Below are 18,494 nucleotides of genomic sequence, written 5' to 3'. Positions count from 1 at the left end.
CGAACGGAAGCGAGCAGGGCGGAACTCTGCACTGCCAGGGAGAGCCTTGCTTTGCTTTAGTATGCGCTTGAATCATTGCCTATAACGTTTGGGCTAGCTGCTTGGATAGGCGACTGCTTTTCGGACAAAGGGCAACGTATTGACAACCTGGCGCGGTCGCCGCACCAGCGATAAATGTCGGCGGAGACACCGGTGACCAATGGCTGACCTTTTTGAGAAGACAGCATCAACATGGCGCCAGCTGGCGTTAGCCTTTCAGGTGAGGGGAATTTTGTTACGTTGGTGCCGTGGTCGGTGCTTTGTGCGCTCAGCGCGTATGTGCTACTGGCTTCGGGGAGTACCAGCGTGTAAGGGGCAAAAATTGCGTGCGGACGTCAAGGACAAGTTTGGAAGGCTCGGCGGTGGCTGTGTGTTGGTGTATGCTAGGGCCCCGGCCGGCGTGCACCACCTAGGATTGTTTCCCCAGCAAGAGTTTGAGCTTGGGGACGAGGCTATACTTACGATATGTGAGGAAAGGCTCTGTGGCCCGGTCAACACGAGGATGGCCGCACAATAACCAGCACTGTATCAGAAAGGTGCAGCCATCCACGAACCCCATGCGCTTGGACGTGCCGAGCGGCCCCGCACGATGGATCGTCGACGTGCCGTGTTGAGGTGCACGATCGCGGGCCAGCTGACAGCCCCCACCCTAAAGCCCCCGGGCCCCCTGTGTTCGTAGCAGCAGCCCCACCAGGGGATTCGTTGGCCTCGCACGATGCTCTTCCCCGGCACGATGACAGCGCCGCCGCGGCGCGACACGGTACATGTGCCGTGTCTTTCCGTGTTCGCACACACAACTGCCAGCTACCGCGCGCTCGAACTTACAGCAGATACGATTGACTGGCCAAGCAGCCGAGCGCCAGCGCCCGAGCCCATCCCGCGCCAAAGCCCGAACTTACAGCGGATACGCTGATATCACAACCGGCTAGACTGTGGCCCTGCCTCCACCACAACAATGACCAGCCTCGTGCAAGCCGCGCTGCTTCTCAACAACCCCTGCCCCGCTTCCCCCTGTGCCTTATGCTCCGCTTCTTCCTCCACCCTCCGCTGCTGCTCCTGCAAGGCCGACCTGGGCAAGCGAGTGGAAGGCGACCTCGCGGCTCAGACCACCCTCGCGAACTTGGACCTGCGTCGCGTCAGCGGAGCCGGCGACCCCTCCAACACACAGCGCAAGCAGCCGCAACATCACCAGCACCGCCCATCGCAGCCGCAGCAGCAGCAACAGAGGCAGCAGCGGCAGCCGCAATCGAGTAAGGCACGGCCGGCTAATGGCGGCGGCGGCGTTGGGCGATCCGGCCAGACGTCGGGCACGCGGCGGCGAGGTCCAGGGCTAGGGGCGGCCGAGAACGGCAAAGCCCTGTGCCGCCGCTGCGCGGCAGGGGCCGCGACGCTGCAAGACGGCAGCGGCGCCACTGGCGCTACAGCGGTAGCGGCTGCAGGTGCAGCAGTCGGAGCCGGCGGTGCCACAGCCGCAGACAGCACAATCGCCGGGGCGACGCCGCCAGCGCCTGAGCGCTCGCCCTCTGCGGCCAGCACCGGCAGGAGCAACGACAACAACAGCAACTGCGGCGGCGCCGGCAACACCGGTGCCGTCGACCTGAAGCCGCAGCCAAGCGGGCCTAGCCCAGACTGCGTCCTGTCGCCCATCTCGCCTTCGTCGTCACCTTCACGTGGGAACTCGCTCTCCGCCCCCGGGGCCTCAAGCGACGGCAGCGGCGGAGGCGCAGGGGTCGGCGCCGGTCCCGCGACCGCATCTGCAACCGTGGTTGTAGCGGCGGTGGAGGCCGTGGCGGCGGCGCCAGATGCTCTGGCCCCGGCCACAAAGCCCCAGGCCTCCGCCCTCAAGCCGCGCAAACCGCCGCCGCTGCAGCAGCCCCCGCAACAGCAGCTGACGCGGCAACAATCCAAGCCTCGCACGCCCCAGCAGCAGCAGCAGCAGCAGGCGCCGCTGCTGCGCCGGCCCGCCACGCTGCGCCTTCGCTGCATCGTGCGCGACCCGCTCACGGCCTCCATGCTCGCCACCGCCACCGGCCACGTCGACGACCCGCAGGTGCCGCTGCGCCGCACTCGCGCCGCGGGCGCCGCCTCCGCCGCAGGCTCCCCGCCGCGCTCCGTAAACGGCAGTAGCGGTAGCGGCAGCGGCTCCGCCGCCGCGGCGGCGGAGCCGCCGGGCAGCTTGCTGTTGATCGAGGAGGCTGTTCTGGGTCGTGGGGCGTTTGGGTTCGTGACGCTGGTCAGCGACGCGGTGACGGATCAGCCGTACGCACTGAAGAGGCTGCGGCGCAGCGACGTGAGCGTGCGTCACGTGATGCAGGAGCAGGAGGCGGTGCGCAGCCTCATGCGCGACGTGGAGGAGAGCAGCGAGGGCGAGAGCGAGGGCGAGGGCGGGAGCGAGGGCGAGGGCGACGACGAGGAAGACAGTGGGAGCGCGCGCGTGAGCGAGGAGGGAGCGGGAGAGGAGGCGGGGCAGCAGCGGCGATGTACGTGTGCCGGCTGCGGCGCAGCGCTGGAAGAGGCTGGGGCGGAGCGGTCGGGCACGGAGGCGGCAGCAGGCGAGCCTGCTGCGACGGCAGCAGCTGCCGATGCTGGCGGTGGTGCTGACGCCGGCGATGATGGCGGCGGAGGCCGCTGCGGCGGGACGTCTGGTTCTGGCACCTGTTCTGGCAACACGGCAGGCGGCAGTCGCAACAGCAGCACCGTGCACGTACACGCCTCGGCCTCGACATCTTCCTTCAACGGGACGTTAGAAACCGGCACGGCAGCAGCCGGGTCAGCTGCAGGGCCAGCGGCCGGGCTGCCCATATCGCGCGCTTACAGCGGCCGCTGCGCCGCCGCCGCCGCCGCGGCGGCGGCCGGCGAGCCGCCACCGGCGTGCGCCTGCCGCTTCTGTGCGGCGGAGGCCGCAGCCGCGGCGGCGGCGCCGGTGGGCGGGGTTCGCCGCGTGGGGCTGGCGGCGGCGACGGCGCCGGGCGCCGCGGCGGCGACAAAGCAGGGCGCGACGATGGGCACTGCTCGGGCGGCCTGGATGGCAAAGCAGCGGGCAATGGGTTGGCTCGCGGAGGGGCCGGCGGCGGCGGGAGCGGCGGGAGCTCCCGCCGCAGCTGCAGCGATGGCCGCTCAGGCGCCGGTGCCGGGGTCCCGGGCGACGCAGCAGCAGCCGCAGCAGCGGCCAGGCTCGATACCACGACAGGCGCTGGGGCAGCCGCAGCAGGGGCAGGGGCAGGGGCAAGGGCAACAGCAGGCATCGGCGCAGGAGGGACAGGAGCAGCCACAGGCTGTTAAGCGGGAGCGGCGGCCGCACAGCTGCCTCAGTCGGCAGAGCAGGAAGGGCCGCGGCACTGCCTTCTGTGTGCGGCAGCTGGGGACTTTCCAGGTGCGTTGAGAAGTTTGCGTGCGTGCACGTGCGTGTGCGTACGTTTGCGTTTGTTAACGCGCCCCTGCTTCGTGCGTACCCAACCGTATAACGTTGTCCTTCCGTACACATTCCTGCCGTACACACTCCCTGCCGTACACACCTCACACACGTCGTACACGCACACACACACACACACACACACACACACACACGCAAGCGCGCTTTGTGTTCTCTAACACACCCGCACCCGCTCTGCCGCCCCCCCCCCCAGGACGACCACTACCTGTACCTGCTGCTGGAGTACTGCCCCGGCGGCGACCTGGACCGCCTGGTGCGGGCACACACGCGCAAGACGCTGGTGCCGCGGAGCACCTGGATTGCGCAGGTGGGCGGGCGGGGGGCGGCCACGTAGGGAGGGAGGGTGTGGGAGGGTGCGTTGCGAGAGCGTGGGCTCACGTTGTTCGAGGGCTGCAGGCTCGACTCTGCCGCAAGGCCCACCGCCTGCCAGCATCTGCCTGCAATTGTAATAGCAACTGCAACTGTGATTGCAAATGTAACCGCAACTGTAACTGCAACTGCCACTGCCACCGCAGGTGGTGGCTGGTCCGGCCATTGTGTGGCGCGGGCTGCCCGAGGCGGCCGTGCGCTTCTACGCCGCCGGACTGGTCATTGCGCTGCAGGTGAGGGCGGGGGCAGGGGGGCTAACTGCCCGGGCGGAGCGCCCTCCTCCTCCTTTCCGTCTCCATCTTGCTCCGGACTGCTCCCATCCGTCTCTCCCCGTCTTCTTCCCCCTTTTGTCACTCCGTCTGGCATGGACGGCTGCCCCCGCTTCCCTCCTCACCCCTCTCTCCGCGCCTGCCCCTCCCCATCCATTTCCCTCACCCTCACCCTGCCCCTTCCCCTCCCAACCCCAACCCCAGGAGCTGCACGCGCGCTATGTGGTGTACCGCGACCTCAAGCCCGGCAACGTGCTGCTGGACGGCGCCGGCTACCCCCGCCTGGCCGACTTCGGAATGGCCAAGCCGCTTGGCGGGCCTGGCGGCCGGGCCACGTCAGCGTGCGGCACACTGGACTTCAGTGAGTGTGTGTGTGTGTGTGTGTGTGTGTGTATATATGGGGGGGGCTGGGGGGGAGGGCTGAGGGGGGGGGGCGGGGCGTGGGTGGGTGGGGGGCGCGGGGGCGGCTGGGGCGGGAGGCTTACGGGTTGGGGTGGGATGAGGGATTGGGGTTGGGGTAGGGACAGGGATGGGATTTAGGGACTGGGAAAGCACAGGAGAAGGGCTGGGCACAGGACGCAAACCTAGTCCTCAAAGCGCGGGGGGCTGTGGAAGGTGTTGATACGGTATGTTACTGAATTGGGACAGTGGGCTCCTCCCGCATCCAAACTCATATTCCGCCGCTGCACCTCGCCCCCGCTGTCGCAGTGGCGCCCGAGGTGGTGAAGATCGAGTGTGAGGCGCTGGCTCGCGAGGGCCGCGGCGTGGTGGCGGGCGGGTTGCTGGACAACTGCCGCCGCCTCGCCGAGGAGGAGGACAAACTCAACAACAAGAACAACAACGACAACGCGAAGGCTTGGTGGGGCCGGCCAGCGGGCGGCGGAGCGGCGGCAGGAGGAGCTGGAGCGGGAGGGACAGGAGTAGTAGCAGCAGGCGGCGGCGGCGGGCGACGCACGCGGCGAGACGGTCCCCTGGGGTCGTATGGACTTGAAGTGGACTGGTGCGTATGCGGCATGGGGGTGTGGCGCCAGGGTTGGATTCTGTGCGTTGTGTGCGGAGCCACCCGGAATTGCTGTGCTAGTGTTGCGCTGTGGGGCGTCGGTACGCACTTTCTAGCGATGCTGAGCGCTTCGCGCGCAAGGCACCGGCTCCACAAACACGACATCAAGACTCACTCAGCCGTACCAGGACCCCAATGCCAACACCACCCCCAACACCACTCCCAACAGGTGGTCTCTGGGCGCGGTGCTCTATGTGCTGCTGACCGGCACCAAGCCCTTCTGCAGCCCCGAGGCCGAGGCGGCGGGCGAGGACGCTGCCCGGCTGCTGATGCGCATCATCGACCCCTGGTGCGTGGCCGTGTGCGGTGGGTGTGCTGTGTGCTAGGAAGGGTAGCAACATGCGCGCGCCCGCACATTGCGATGGACTGAACTGTTCAGGGTGTGCGTGTACATGCGACTTAGAACGTGTTGGAGGGGAACGGATGGAGTGCGCCCCTGCCCATGCGTGTGAAGTATGCGCCTGTGTGTAGAAAAGCGCCAACTGCGTGTGTTATTATGTAGCCTTGTTGTCGCATTCATAACACGCCTACCGCCTGATCCCTTCTCCTCCCGCGCGCGCACACACACATATACACACACGCACAGGTACGAGCCGCCGCTGCCCGTGTACCTCAGTCCGGCCGCACGTGACCTGGTGAAGAAGCTGCTGACGCGGCAGCCCCGCTGGCGGCTGGGCTGCGGTGGCGGCGGCGCGGAGGAGGTGCGGCAGCACGCCTTCTTCAAGGTACGGCTGGAGGTGGTTGGGTGGCGGTTGTGGAGGTGGTTGGGTGGCGGTTGGAGGCGGTGGCGGGGCTGGTATGGGGATTGGGTTGGCGGCGGTGGCGGCGGTGCGGTGGGGTGGTGGGGTGCTGGGCCAAGGGGCGCTGGCGCGTGGCTGGCACACGTGCTGCGGAAGCACCCAAATACGAGCTATGGGAGCCATCTGCGCCTGCTTGGCTTGAGAACTTGATCTGGCCGCCGTCGCCGCTGCCGTTGTCCCCACGCACCCCTCCTGCCCCCCCCCCCGCCCTCCCTCCGGCAGGGTTTCGATTGGCAGGCCTACGAGGAGCGCCGGATGCCGCCGCCCTTCCCGCCGCAGGTGAGGCAATGAGTGCTTGATGGGCGTGGAACTGGCCGCTTTGGATATCAAACAGATGGCTCAAGAGGTCCTCCCGGCGTTCGCGCGGCGAAGCGCGCTCTGCTCCTTGTGCTCGTGCTTTTTGGCATTGCTCTCCAGCTCATGCCACCACGCGCTTGCATGTCTGCTGCCATCGCACACGCGCAACCGGCTCTTCTGCGTTGCCCTTGCCGCCCGCATGCACATATGTACACACACACACGCACACACACACACACACACACACACACGCACGCACGCACGCACGCACGCACGCACGCATACACACACACACACACACACACACACGCACACACACACACACACACACACACACACACACATTTCGCGCTGCAGGAGGTGTCGCTACCTCAGCACCAGGAGGCCGAGTCCGTGGCGCGCTTCTTCGGCTTCTACGGCTCCTCCGTCGCCTTCAGCTCCATGCCCGACTCCCTGCCCAAGAACCGCCACCAGAACCAAAACCAGCAGCCGCAGCAGCAGCCACAGCAGCAGCAACAGAAGCCCAACGCCGGCCGTAACGGAGCCAACGGTGGTGCTGGCCCGGCTGCGGGTGCCAATGGCGCCCATGGCGCCGGAAATGGAGGTGGGCCGGGTGCTGGGGCAGCGCCTGCGGCAGCGGCAGCGGCAGCCGCAGCCGGCGGCGGGCGGCTGCAACAGCCTCCGGTGGATGCGGCGGCGGCGGCGGCGCGGCGGCGGCTGCAGCAGGTGGCCGACATGCTGCGAGACTTCTGATGAGAGGCACGGTTTTCGTTTCCCGTTATGCATGCGTCTGTTATGAATACCATTTATTTGGCAGCGCTCCAGAGGTGGAGTGTGGCAAGGGAAAGCGTGATCGTGGCTTTTTGTGTGCGTTTGTGTGTTGTGGATGGGGATTTGTGTGCCTGAGCAGTGGGCTGCGATGCGTATGTAATTGAACGGCCGCTGGCGAGGGCCCCGTTTTGTGCGTCGGGTTTAACGGGTTAGCTTTAAGAGCGCGCGCTGTGGGATACCTTGGTTTGTCAGGTCTGGCCGCTCTGGCGTGAGCTATTGCAAGCTTGTGGCGTAAACCAGAGGCACAAAGCGAGCTGTGTGCGAGCTGGTTGGGCTGGTGGGCAGTGGGCAGGCCTGCGGTCTGTAGAGTTGGGAACTGCCGGTTACGTAGGTGTGCTCTCTCGTATCGTATGGTCCGTTGGGCTCCATGTGTGTGTGTGTGTGTGTGTGTGTGTGTGTGTGTGTGTGTGTGTGTGTGTGTGTGTGTGTATGTGTGTGTGTGTGTGTGTGTGTGTGTGTGTGTGTGTGTGTGTGTGTGTGTGTGTGTGTGTGTGTGTGTGTGTGTGTGTGTGTGTGTGTGTGTGTGTGTGTGTGTGTGTGTGTGTGTGTGTGTGTGTGTGTGTGTGTATGTGTGTGTGTGTGTGTGTATGTGTGTGTGTGTGTGTGTGACCATTACTGGATGGCCGGTACCGGCCGTGTGGTTGATGATTGGCAGCACCGGCTGTTGCGGCTGCTACTCACTCAGCAGCTCGTGGGCGCAGTATAACCCTGCAGAAGTGCAGGCGGACGTCGTGCACCGCTTTGGTTTATTACTGGTACATTCATAACGGATTGATCCGTCGCAAGCGTCTGCATTGACATACAGGGATGCTCGCCTGGCTGCATGAAGGCGGAATACAGGTGGCTGTTGGTGCTGGTACGGCGGCGGTCAGCTGATGCAGGGAGCCAAAGGGTGCAAATGCTGAATTGGTGCAGATATTAGCTGTCCCGACACGGCCCCGCGCTCCCGTGCCTGCACTGTGCATCAGCCGCCGAGCCATGGGCGCACACCCGTGCCTCCCTGCCTGACTCCATGCCGCTGCAGCTATGCGGTAGTACCTGCAGCAATGCAGCAGCAGCAACCTGCAGGCTGCAGTAGCATCCCTATTGCAGAAGCCGTAGCTGGCCAGCCCTACGGGTACTGACTGAGTGTCGGCGCTGCTTTGGACTCTTGGGCATGGCCGGTTCCCCACCCTGCCCGTACATGTGCATGAGATACGTGTGCAGTGCGTGTCGTTCCGCAGTTATAACACAGCCCGCACAGTGTTCGCCCACCCCCCGCATCCGCAGCACAGCAATCAGCACGCTACCCTGCAATTTATTGACGTGTGTTGCAACTAATCCGTACGTAGACCAGAGCGGAAGGCGGAGTGGGCGTGCAGGCTGCACTTGCGTAGTTGTATGTCGTCCCCTGGTTCACTCAACCTCGCCCGACCCCACCAGCCACCCCCTAGCCCCTGGTTTACTTGGGATTGGAGTAAGGTACCCCCCTGTGGCCCCCCGCCCCCCTCTGCCCGTCACGCCTTGATGCCGCTTGCACGCTCGCCACGGCCAATCGCGTCCTTCAAAACGCACAAGCAAGCCGATCGAGCTTCCTTCGGGGACAGGTCCGACTTTGTGGCGTGAGAGCCGCCTCACCCCGGTTAGCGCACGTGCTCGAGTGCTGTGCCGCAGTGCTCTGCCGCAGTGCTGTGCCGCAGTAGGGTGCAGGAAGAGTGAAGTGCCTTGCAATTTGCACAGTACATTATTGCGACCAGCCCACGGCTGGCAATGGAAGACCGGCGCCTCCTCCATACCTCAGGCCCCACTCTCCGGTATGTCAACACCACACTGAGCCTCTCAGCCACCAATCAATTGCTGTGGGACGCCTGCGCGCCGCACCACAGTGTTTCCAAAGTCTTGGGTCCATGTGCCTGTGTCATACAGCCACGTTGCACGCACACAATGCGTGCTTCACGGTGCGCCCCGTACAAATAATATTGGAGTCCAAGACAACTTATGAATTGCAAACAACTGTTGCTTGTCCAACTTATGAATTGCAAACAACTGTTGCTTGTCAGTGGCCCGCCCCACACTCAAATTGCTGGCTCAAGTTGGTCTCCAAACATGCCTTGCCCTTGAAGCAGACCCTTGCATGCGGCAACCTTTCTTTATTTGGCAATGAGCTCTGCCATCTTATTCTACGAGAGCGCCGTTGCGAGGACAGGTCGCACCACGCTATCATACGCCGCACCAACACACACCAATAAGAATGCTAGATTGGAAGCTCCGCAGCTAACGGACCGGCGGGCCTGAGCAACACGCGGACTGGCAATGCCGGGTGGGCCGGCGGCACCAGGGCATCTTGCCTGGGGCTGGCTCCACTGCCCCACCGGCCCACATGCGTCACACGCGCGCATGTTGCCATCGCCGCACTGGCTGCCAACCGCCAAACCACATTTTATTTTTGCACCAAGGGCAGTCCACGCATGCGGGCCGCGAGTCAGGGTCTCGTGGCTATACAACTGCCTGGTCTTTCCACGGTGTCCTTCCGCGCTCATACGGTCCCCACAGGAATTACGTGCTACATACCATGCACCTACAGACTACGAGCGTTGCTCCTGCGGTGGAGCTATACGATAAGCATCCCTGGCCCCTCGGATGCTTCTGGCCGCACTTGTACGCAAGGCCTCGAATAAAGAATGGCTATAAACGGTGGCGCAGCCAGGACGCATGCGAGCGGGCTCCCATATCACCCGTTCTGCGCTTATTTACCGCTCCTGCCAACAGACACCACACACACCACATCATAGCACCCCTCCCGGTAAATGTGCGTCTATCCATGTTGTACACCTGCCGTGAATCCACAGCCGTACGGAACAGCACGTACGGAACAGCAGTACCTGACGCGAATCCACAGCTATCAAGGCACAGGCAAAGCGGCGCGCCCGCGTGCGGCGGCCGCCCCTTCTCATGGCGGCGGCCCATGTGTGCTCAGCCGTATGTAAGCTCCCAACAAGAGCACCGGTCCTTCTGCTTCCTCCCCTCTCACTGGTTCGAAAGGACGGCCCACCTCTCGTCATTTGATTGTACAGCAGCTTGCCGACACCCAAGAAGGGGCCAAATCATCTCCTCACACAGACGCAAAGGCGTGCGCACACCAGATGCGCTTTTCCAACACAACCCATTTAGTCACCTCTCGGTATCCACTATCCAATAGTTGACCAGGCGGCCGGCCAAGCGCATATCTCGTGACTTGGGGGAATGGAGCCCTTCACCTGCGTCCCGCCACGACATCACACGGCCACAACCTAAAAGGTACTTCCGGCACCACCAAAAATACGCAACAGGCGCGAGTCCGTCCAGCGAACACACGCACGTGTGCCGTCTGCCTTCCGGCGACTGGCAGTTCCCGTGACAGTGCTTGTCCGTCGGCCCTTCCGTCCCGGCACTCCGTCGGCGGCACTCCGTCGGCGGCACTCCGTCGGCGGCACTCCGTCGGCGGCACTCCGTCGGCGGCACTCCGTCGGCGGCACACGCATACCGCAGTAGGCCAATCCTCTTCAGAGCCTCCCTCTCTCCGGGAAAATTCCCTTCCATCTTACCGCCCGTTTGCGACACACCACAACCACTGGAATCTCCTGCCCGGGCCTCAGCGGGCCTTATTTCTATGCGCTTTCACGCGACCATACAGTAGCAAGCATCAACAAGTCTTAGGTCATTTCCAGCCAAACCGCTAGGACCGCCATATTATGGGGCCTGATAGCGCATGGCGGCGGCGAGAGTCACACAGCGTGTATGAACACCACCACACCGCACACACACGGACAACCAGCAACAACAACGTCCAGCAGCCGCTTCCGTGCGGTGTGAAGGCCGGCGGTACAATTTTATCCCACCTCCTCAGTCCTCAGCCCACCGTCTCAGCCTCATTCCCTCATCCCCAGCTTCTGTCGAGGCTTCACAGCCTCTGCCGCAACCTCCGCACCCGCACCCACTGCATTTGCCCAGGCATCTGTTTGTGTATGTATGTGTCAAATCACTGGTGTCATGGCACAAGGCGCAAGCGGGCCACCGTCCTCCTCGCGCTCTCTCGGCGCCCGCCGTCCGACTGCCGGCCTTCCTTCGTCCCGTCTTCATGCAGGTAAAACGGACACACGCAACCTAGTTCATTTGTGCACCGGTAGGTTGCGACAGCTAGAAACCCGACCCATGAACAATGAACACAAACAGCTAGACGACATGCGGCACTTGCATGCTCAGATCTACTGTTTCCTTGATCTCCTCTGCCCGGTGTAAGAAAATGCAAGTGTTGTTTTTCTCAGTGCGCCCTGGGCAACTTGTTATTTGTAGTCTCACGTGCAACTCAACTCGGGCGATACCATATAGCAATGGTATAGCAATTAACCGTACTTGTTTTACAGGGCAGCTATGCATGTGTGTATGTGTGTGTCTTGCCCGTGCAAATGAATGCGACACCAATAGTGAGTCCGCCGATGAGCCAGCGAGCCAATGAGTCCCTCGAACCCACGTACTATCATCAACACGCCAACACATGCACCATCCATCCATCTCAAGTTGTAGAACACCAGCAGCTAGGCTTCCAGCCAGCTACTGCCGGCTACTGCCATTTCATGGCTGTAGCCAGCATCTCATACTGCGCCGCCTGCGCCGTCGGCGGCGCCGCCATGCGGCTACTGCCATCAACACCTGAGGCGGTGCCCCAGTGCTGCTGCTGCTGCTGCTGCTGCTGCGCGTGCAGGTACGGCAGGCACTGCGGGTCGCAGACCGCAAAGTACGGCAGAGAGCCGGCAGCGGCTGCGCTGGCAGTAGCAGCGGCTGCGCTGGCAGTAGCAGCGGCCTGCGGCTGCTGCCATGGCGGCGGCACGGCGCCAGGCGAGGCTCGGGTGTGGACGGCGCTGGCCGTCTCTACGGCACTCATCTGGTGGGGCTGCGACTGCGACTGCAAAGGCATTTGAGGCTGCTGGTGGCTGGCGGTTGCGGAGGTATCGCCGGCGGCGCCACCGCAGGTGAAGCAGGGGCAGCCGTTGCGGCCGGCAGCGACTGCAGATGGCTGCTGCGGCTGCATCCACCAAGCGGTTGCGTAGTCCGGTACAGCAGTAGCAGAGGCAATGGCAGTGGCAGTAGCAAAGGCTGAGCGCGGGCAGCTGGAGCCGCAGCTTCGGAGTGCGGCCTCCCCGGTGGCGACGCCGGCGTGGCCGCGCGGGCTGCCGCCGCAGCTTCCCACACTGGTGCCCCCGTAGCCACTGCCAAGCTGGCCGCTGCTGCCGTCGGCGGACAACGAGGCAGTCGTGGCGGCGGTAGAAACCGCGGAGGCAAGCGCAGCGGAAGCAGGAGCGGCGGCGGCCGCGGTGGCGGCGGCGGCGCCGCCGACCGAGTAGAAGTACTGCGCGCCGTTCTGCGGCTGCGGCTGCGGCGGCTGCGGCGCGGTCGGCGGAGCTGCGGCGGCGGCGGGGCTGTTGGCGGCGGGCGGGGCGGTGTAGGCCGTAGCAGCAGTGGGAGCAGCAATGCTGGCTGTAGCAGTGGAAATGGCAGCCAATGAGGCCACCAGGGTCTCGTTCTGCCGTCGCTCGTCCTCCAGCAGCATCCGGATGAGGTCATCGTTGAAGTCGTCCTCGCGCAGCGGCTGTAGCTGCGGCAGCGGCAGAGCCAGCTGCTGCTGTGATGGCAGCAGCGCCGCCGGCGCCGCCGGCACCGCCGGCGCGGTCTGCCTGACGGGCGTGGCACATGGAGGCGCCGCCGTGGCGGCGGCTGTAGCAGCGGCCGCGGCCGCAGCGGAGGCGGCGGTGGTTGTGTTGCCATCAGTATCCATGATGCAGTAGCCGCCGGGGGCGCTGAGGAAGGGAGCCAGCATGTCCTCATAGCAGGCCGCCGGCGGCACGATGCGGCACGACGCGACGGTGGCGCCCGCGCACCAGCTGCTGCTACTGCCGTTGAGGACGGAGGCTGTAGCACCAGCAGCAGGCGGCGCCTGCGGTGGGCAGGAGGACGGCGGGTAGGGACGCGGCATACCGCCGGTGCTGCCGAGACTGCTGCAGTCGGCCCTGCCGTCGTGGCCGTGGCTGTGGCCGGTCTTGAGGGCGCCAGCGCGGCGGTGGTCTTGCGGCGACGGCAAGGGGCAGGCCCATGGCGCCTGGAACGGGGACGCGTGCTCGTCCTCCATGTAGGTGGCAGCAATGGCCTGCTGCTGTGTGGCGCCGATGGCGGCGCCTGTCGTGGGGCCGCCACTGCTGCTGTCGTAATGCGCCAGGTGGTGGTGGCGGTGGTGGGACGAGCAGGAGGAGGCCGACGGCGAGGGGCACGCCAGCGAACGCGCCGCCGGCGCGGTTGCCACAACGTGGGCAGCAGAGAACGGCGACGCCGCACAGGGCTCGGAGGAGGACGGCATCAGCGCGGCCTTGACAGAAGCTGCGCCGCCGACGCCGCCGCTGGTGCCGCTGCCGCCCCTGCGCAGCAGAAGCAAGGGGTCGCGCTTGGAGTCGTAGTGCAAGCCGCTCCTGAAGCCGCCGGCGTTGGCGTCGGCCTGAGCCGCCGCGCGCAGCGGCAGCGCCGCCTGCAGCGTCGCGACCGTGAACGCCAGCGCTGGTGTGTTGGCGGCGGCGGCCGGCGAGGCTGCCGCGGCCGCGGCAGCACCCGCACCGCTGACAAGCCTACCGCCGTACTGGAGAACGCGGCCGGCGGCCGGCGCCAGCCGCTGCTGGCACAGGCTGCTGCCGCTGCGGGCGGCTCCAGTAACAGCCTCGGTCTCGGCGCTCTCGACGTCCGCAGCCGGGTTGACCCGAAAGCCGTGCTCGTTGTGGTGGATGTCAAAGGCCGTTGCGGTTTCGGTTGCGGCAGCGCCCGAGACCTCCTCATCCACCATCATGAATTCGGCGCCGGCGCCGTTGGTATCGGCCATGTCCCAGTCCTGTGTGCGTTTTGGAAAGCACGTAGGAAAAGGGGGTCGAAACCGTGCACGCGTGTGTAAGTGCAACTATATATGAGCGGCAAGCAGGCAGACGGGCGGGCGGGTACGGGTGCGCAGGAGTTACGTGCAGTGGGCGTACGGGTCCGGTGAAAGGTCGGAAGGTACCTAGCGCGGGGTGAGGATGGAAAGCAGAGCGTGGGAGGCAATAGACAAGGGCGGTGACGAAGCCGCACGAAGTCAGGAACCAAGCAAGCAGCGGCGGCAACGCACCATGGGCGCGTCAGCAGTGGCGAAAGCCTCAGGACCCGCAGATAGCTGTCGCGCCGCCGCCGCAGGCGCGGCGGCGGCGTTGTCGACGAAGGTCAAAGCCACGGCGGCACAGGGCATGGGTTTCCGCATCGATCCTGCCGCCGCCGTTGACGGCGAGCGGCCGTTGGCGGCGCCGCCAGTGCAGTAGTAGTAGTCTTCGACCGACTGCGGCAGTAGCAGCTGCTGCTGCGGCGACTGCGGCAGCGGCTCCTCCCCGTGTTGCTGTAGCTGCTGCTGCGGCGGCGGCGGCGGGGTGGGCGTGTGCGCCGAGCTCGGGCCGCGGCGGCCATCAGAGCTCACGAGCGCACCGCGAGACACGAACGACCGCGCGCGGCGGCCCGCCGCCGCGCCCGCCGCTGCCGTTGCGGCGGCCAGGACCGTCGCCTCCTCGGCGGCGGCCGCAAGCGCGGCGGCGGATGGAGACCCGCTGCTGTGCTCGCGGCGGCGCACCAACACGTGTCCGCCATCCGAGGCGCGCCGGCGGCTGACAATGGTCACGCGGGGCTTTGGGGCGCTACCCTTGGTGGTCGTGGTGGTTGTGGTGACGGTGCTGGGGGGGACCGACGCGGCCTGCTGCTCATGCTCTTCCTGCTTCACCAGAGGCTGGGCCTGTTGGAGTGGCTCTTGGAGCTGGTGCTGCTGGCTCTTGCGGTTGCTGCCGCCGCTGGCTTCGCCGCCACCGCCGCCACTGCTGCGGCCGCCGGCGTGCGTGTGCACCGCGCCAGCCGCCGCGGTCTCCTCCCTCATGATCCGCCGAGCCGCCTGCAGCGCCGTGCGCCGAGCCTCCGGGTCATCTGCGGAAAGGGGGGGGGTGATGAATGCATGGTAGGCAAGTGAACAGCAGCCGGTGAGCACTGGGCTCTTGCACTTGCAGCCTACCCCCATGTCCAGATTACATAATTAATGTCGTGGACAAATCCTGATCCGCAGGGATAGCCCGGGGCTCGCTCCAAGCCCGGCGATTCGTCCTTGAATGTCCCCCACACGCACCCGAGCAGTCCTTTACGGCGCGTGCGTAGTACACCAGCAGCAGACACTTCTTGTTGCCGTGCTTGGCTGCGTGCACGCATTCGAAACCAGGCGGTCAGGAACTTCGCTGGCCAAGGCCCCGCCCCCCCCCCGCCCCGCAACTCGGAAGGTATGTCAAGGAAGGGAAGCTGCCTGAAGGGAGGGCTGGCCTTCGGAAACGGCAGGAAAACGGTGTACTTTGCTCGCCGCACACCCGCGGCAGCTACACGGGTCGTTATTTGCATGGCAATATTATGCAGGAGACAGCGTGCGACATGCCCCCGCCTACCTCGCTCGAACGAGTGGAAGATGTTCTATAAAGGAGTCAAACACGGAGCAGCGCAGCAGGGGGCAGCGAGGGTTGAGTTAGGAGGTAGTTCGGTAGCAATTGTGGCGGGGGAGCAAGGCCGTCGGCGGCGAACAGCTTGGGGCAAGCTGCACAAAAAAAGCGTGTCCGTCACCAACCGCCAAGCACCCAATCCTGAGAAACGAGCCTACACGCTGATGATAGGCTGTCACATGACCTCCTTGGGTGAGCTTTATCGATGACACAACCTTGTACGCTGCGACCCCGTCCCCACATTGGTCCCCGAACGATTCGTCGGTAGCTTCGTCGCTAGCTTTCCCTCTTGCGGGCGCCCGAGACGCACCTTTACTTGCGCGTCCGTTTTGTTGTTGAGGGCCTTCGAGATAAGCGCCCACTGCAGCAACAAGAATTACGGAAGCAATTGCATAGTGCGGTTAGAACCGAAAGCGCCGCACGCGACGCTTCCGGAGGCTATCCAGTCCACTCTTGCCTTATTTCCAAGCATAGCGTGCTGCGTCGCGACCTTGACGAGCTCTGCGCTGCTCCACGAGGTGCGCTTGCCGCACGCGCTGCCGCTGCATCGCCGCGAGCGGCTTGCGTCCTCGCTGTAAGCTGGGTCAAACAGGTCATCCCCCGCGCTAAGACTTGGGCCGGCATCCGAATCACTGCTCGACATTCGCGACTGCCTCGTATCAGGGCAAATTTGCGCGACGAGCGAACAGCGTGTATAAAATTGAATGAAGATGTATGTATATGTGCTTTTGTTATGCTATGCTCGAGCAGGGCCGGCAGCCCATATTCGGTGCGAGCGCGTGACTGGAGGCCGGCATGGATCCCGGTCAGCGACTCCTCCTGTCCACACGACCACTAAATTGCCCGCGCCGCTAGCGCCAACTCTATGCCAATAACGTAACACGACCCGCGAACTAAATGTGGATAGCCTAGCATATCGATTCCAAGACAGACCGGCCTAGCGGAACGCCTCTAAAGTCGTGTTTGATCAACAAAATTGCAAAATAATCGACCGTGTCATGTGCACTCGGGCCCGGGCAAGCTTCGAGCGACCGCACTCGGTCGGGCCCCAACTGACAACAAGTACAAACTACTTGCCAATTCACACGCCGCAAGCGCCCTTGCACTCGTCGTTTGCAGGGTTTATAGCATTTGCCTGCACCGTTTTCCAAGGTCGGGCACCTTGCCTCAATGCAAAAGGGCCGCGTCAGTACAGAATGAAGCTGCGCGCAAGCGACTCCTTCCTCCTGGCTGACGAGGTCCCTATCCCACACTGACGCCATGCCCCACGACCAGGAAGCAAGCTGCAAGAAGGGATGCACCTAGTCATTCGAAAGCGGGGGCCTAGTGGCGCCGGGGCGCCCACGCCGCCTGGTCGTCTGCCGTTCTTGGCCTGGCACACGGCCTGGCAGTGCAGGAGGGTAGGAAATCCGAAAAGTTGCCGGTGGCCTCTGGTTGTAAGGGTGAGCCGGGTACCCTGCCGAGCCAAATTTGGCTGCGTGCGCGGGCGTTCGAAGCTGGCTGGGGCGGGTCGCCGCGGCAGTCCAGATGCCTGCGCTAGGCAACTTTCCCACCCTCCGGCAGTGCCCCTGCAGTACCGGTGACGCGGACGCCTCTAGCGCCCGCCTGGGTGACGGAGTCGTCTCGCCGCCCGCAGGGGAAGCTCGTCCGGTTGGCGGCTGCAAAGCTTCGCATTCGCATGCAGAGGAAAGCCAGCATAGGCCTGCCTGAACCCATCCGAGTATCGCTGTCGGGGCGGATGGCTGGGCCTAACGCTAGCGCTCACAGCGGCGCGCTAGCGCTCACAAGGCCACCAGCCCTTCAAGGCCACGAGCGCCTCAGGAGTGGAGGCGTAACGTGTCACGCACGGTGGCAACCACACCTCCAGTCATTCATGCCCACAAGCCCACATCGCACCGCCCCGCACACCACCAGGCAGCCCGCTGCGACCCACCTGCATGCCTCAGAGTCCATCTTGCGTAGCCATAGCCAGCCGCACAGATTGCTCCCAGGCCGGCCACTTAATGCTCCACGTCCGCGTGCGATGTGGAGGGCGCGTCGGCACCTAGCCCTTGACCGCATGCTGCATGCATGTCCCTGCAGCATAGCAAACAGATGGTTGCCAGTGTGTTTACCTTCAGTACACGATAAGTGTCAGGTTGACCGGGGACAACCGACCTTTGATGGTCAAGACACTCCAATAGGCCCGTCTGGAGCACCAGCCACATCCTGACCGGCCGACAGGGAGCTTACGGCACTCCAATACCGCCACACTGTTTCCATACCGGGGACCGCCCTAACCCATTTCCTTACAAGCTGCCAGGCAAGTCTAAGTCGACCACCATGGCTGGCACACGAGAACCTCACCCCAAATCCGTTAGCACCCACCAGCAGTGCCTTCCTGTGTCGCGCCGAATGCCTCCCACCGCGCGGCAACCCCGCAACATGACGGCCGTGCTGCCCACATGCCAGCGCATGCACAGACCGTCAACGGCTGACCGATGTGTGTGCTGGTGAACAGGGGCCTTCGATGTGCCAGGCCGTGAAGGTGACAGGTCGAGCGGTGCGTCGGCGGGCTGCGCGGTGGGCGCGGTGCTTGCGGTATTGCCGCCGCACCGACCCTGGAGGCCATGCCCATAGCTACTGCATTACAGCTGAGTCAGCCCGAGGCCACTGCATTATAGAAGACGCACAAACAGCGTTTGCCCCAACTCAGAAGTCAGAATGACAGAATGCTTTGGAAGTTCCAAGGCGCCCTTGTAATGGATACGGCACTTTCATAGAATATCGATAGCTGTTACGCGACACTGGACAGGCGCAGGGTGGCAATGTTGCCAGGCTGAGCCTGGATCCGCTGCGGAACTAGGTTCAACC

At 64.4% G+C, this 18,494-nt stretch overlaps 3 protein-coding genes across 4 annotated transcripts; 1 reads left to right on the top strand and 2 right to left on the bottom strand.

The window, feature by feature from the left end:
* The first annotated feature begins 4 nt into the window (after positions 1 to 4).
* Positions 5 to 8,010, top strand: CHLRE_13g568550v5 (uncharacterized protein). Its single transcript, XM_043069331.1, has 10 exons — positions 5 to 259; positions 1,103 to 3,412; positions 3,666 to 3,779; positions 3,988 to 4,074; positions 4,315 to 4,471; positions 4,819 to 5,110; positions 5,340 to 5,459; positions 5,757 to 5,895; positions 6,193 to 6,249; positions 6,625 to 8,010. Exons 1-10 carry the CDS (start codon positions 200 to 202, stop codon positions 7,018 to 7,020), a joined length of 3,732 nt encoding a protein of 1,243 aa, XP_042917306.1. The 5' UTR covers positions 5 to 199; the 3' UTR covers positions 7,021 to 8,010.
* A 772-nt stretch (positions 8,011 to 8,782) lies between these two features.
* Positions 8,783 to 16,344, bottom strand: CHLRE_13g568500v5 (uncharacterized protein). Its single transcript, XM_043069330.1, has 6 exons — positions 16,099 to 16,344; positions 15,952 to 16,002; positions 15,591 to 15,615; positions 15,284 to 15,349; positions 14,255 to 15,087; positions 8,783 to 13,984 (listed from the first exon to the last, which is right to left on the bottom strand). Exons 1-6 carry the CDS (start codon positions 16,282 to 16,284, stop codon positions 11,678 to 11,680), a joined length of 3,468 nt encoding a protein of 1,155 aa, XP_042917305.1. The 5' UTR covers positions 16,285 to 16,344; the 3' UTR covers positions 8,783 to 11,677.
* A 58-nt stretch (positions 16,345 to 16,402) lies between these two features.
* Positions 16,403 to 18,404, bottom strand: CHLRE_13g568467v5 (uncharacterized protein). Of its 2 annotated transcripts, none has more exons than XM_043069328.1 (3): positions 18,009 to 18,404; positions 17,575 to 17,717; positions 16,403 to 17,307 (listed from the first exon to the last, which is right to left on the bottom strand). In XM_043069328.1, the coding sequence occupies exons 1-2, from the start codon at positions 18,095 to 18,097 to the stop codon at positions 17,642 to 17,644; spliced, it is 165 nt and encodes a 54-aa protein (XP_042917303.1). In that variant the 5' UTR covers positions 18,098 to 18,404; the 3' UTR covers positions 16,403 to 17,307; positions 17,575 to 17,641. The 2 variants fall into 2 exon arrangements, with proteins under 2 accessions (XP_042917303.1, XP_042917304.1); XM_043069329.1 differs by having other exon boundaries at positions 16,403 to 17,025.
* Positions 18,405 to 18,494: the final 90 nt, after the last annotated feature.

This window comes from Chlamydomonas reinhardtii, chromosome 13, assembly GCF_000002595.2.
Source record: "Chlamydomonas reinhardtii strain CC-503 cw92 mt+ chromosome 13, whole genome shotgun sequence".
Classification (NCBI taxonomy): domain Eukaryota; kingdom Viridiplantae; phylum Chlorophyta; class Chlorophyceae; order Chlamydomonadales; family Chlamydomonadaceae; genus Chlamydomonas; species Chlamydomonas reinhardtii.
This window is presented reverse-complemented; position numbering and strand designations above follow the sequence as displayed.

What these genes read in the sequence shown, in the direction of transcription:
- CHLRE_13g568467v5 (XM_043069328.1), bottom strand. Translation starts at nt 18,097, where the DNA reads ATGCGCTGGCATGTGGGCAGCACGGCCGTCATGTTGCGGGGTTGCCGC. An exon ending in GACACAGGAAGGCACTGCTG is followed by an intron (nt 17,718 to 18,008) that starts GTGGGTGCTAAC and finishes GCTATGCTGCAG; the next exon opens with GGACATGCATGCAGCATGCG.
- CHLRE_13g568550v5 (XM_043069331.1), top strand. Translation starts at nt 200, where the DNA reads ATGGCTGACCTTTTTGAGAAGACAGCATCAACATGGCGCCAGCTGGCG. An exon ending in GTGCGGCACACTGGACTTCA is followed by an intron (nt 4,472 to 4,818) that starts GTGAGTGTGTGT and finishes CCGCTGTCGCAG; the next exon opens with TGGCGCCCGAGGTGGTGAAG. An exon ending in CGCCGCCCTTCCCGCCGCAG is followed by an intron (nt 6,250 to 6,624) that starts GTGAGGCAATGA and finishes TTCGCGCTGCAG; the next exon opens with GAGGTGTCGCTACCTCAGCA.
- CHLRE_13g568500v5 (XM_043069330.1), bottom strand. Translation starts at nt 16,284, where the DNA reads ATGTCGAGCAGTGATTCGGATGCCGGCCCAAGTCTTAGCGCGGGGGAT. An exon ending in CTTCCACTCGTTCGAGCGAG is followed by an intron (nt 15,350 to 15,590) that starts GTAGGCGGGGGC and finishes GCGTGCACGCAG; the next exon opens with CCAAGCACGGCAACAAGAAG. An exon ending in CCACTGCTGACGCGCCCATG is followed by an intron (nt 13,985 to 14,254) that starts GTGCGTTGCCGC and finishes AAACGCACACAG; the next exon opens with GACTGGGACATGGCCGATAC.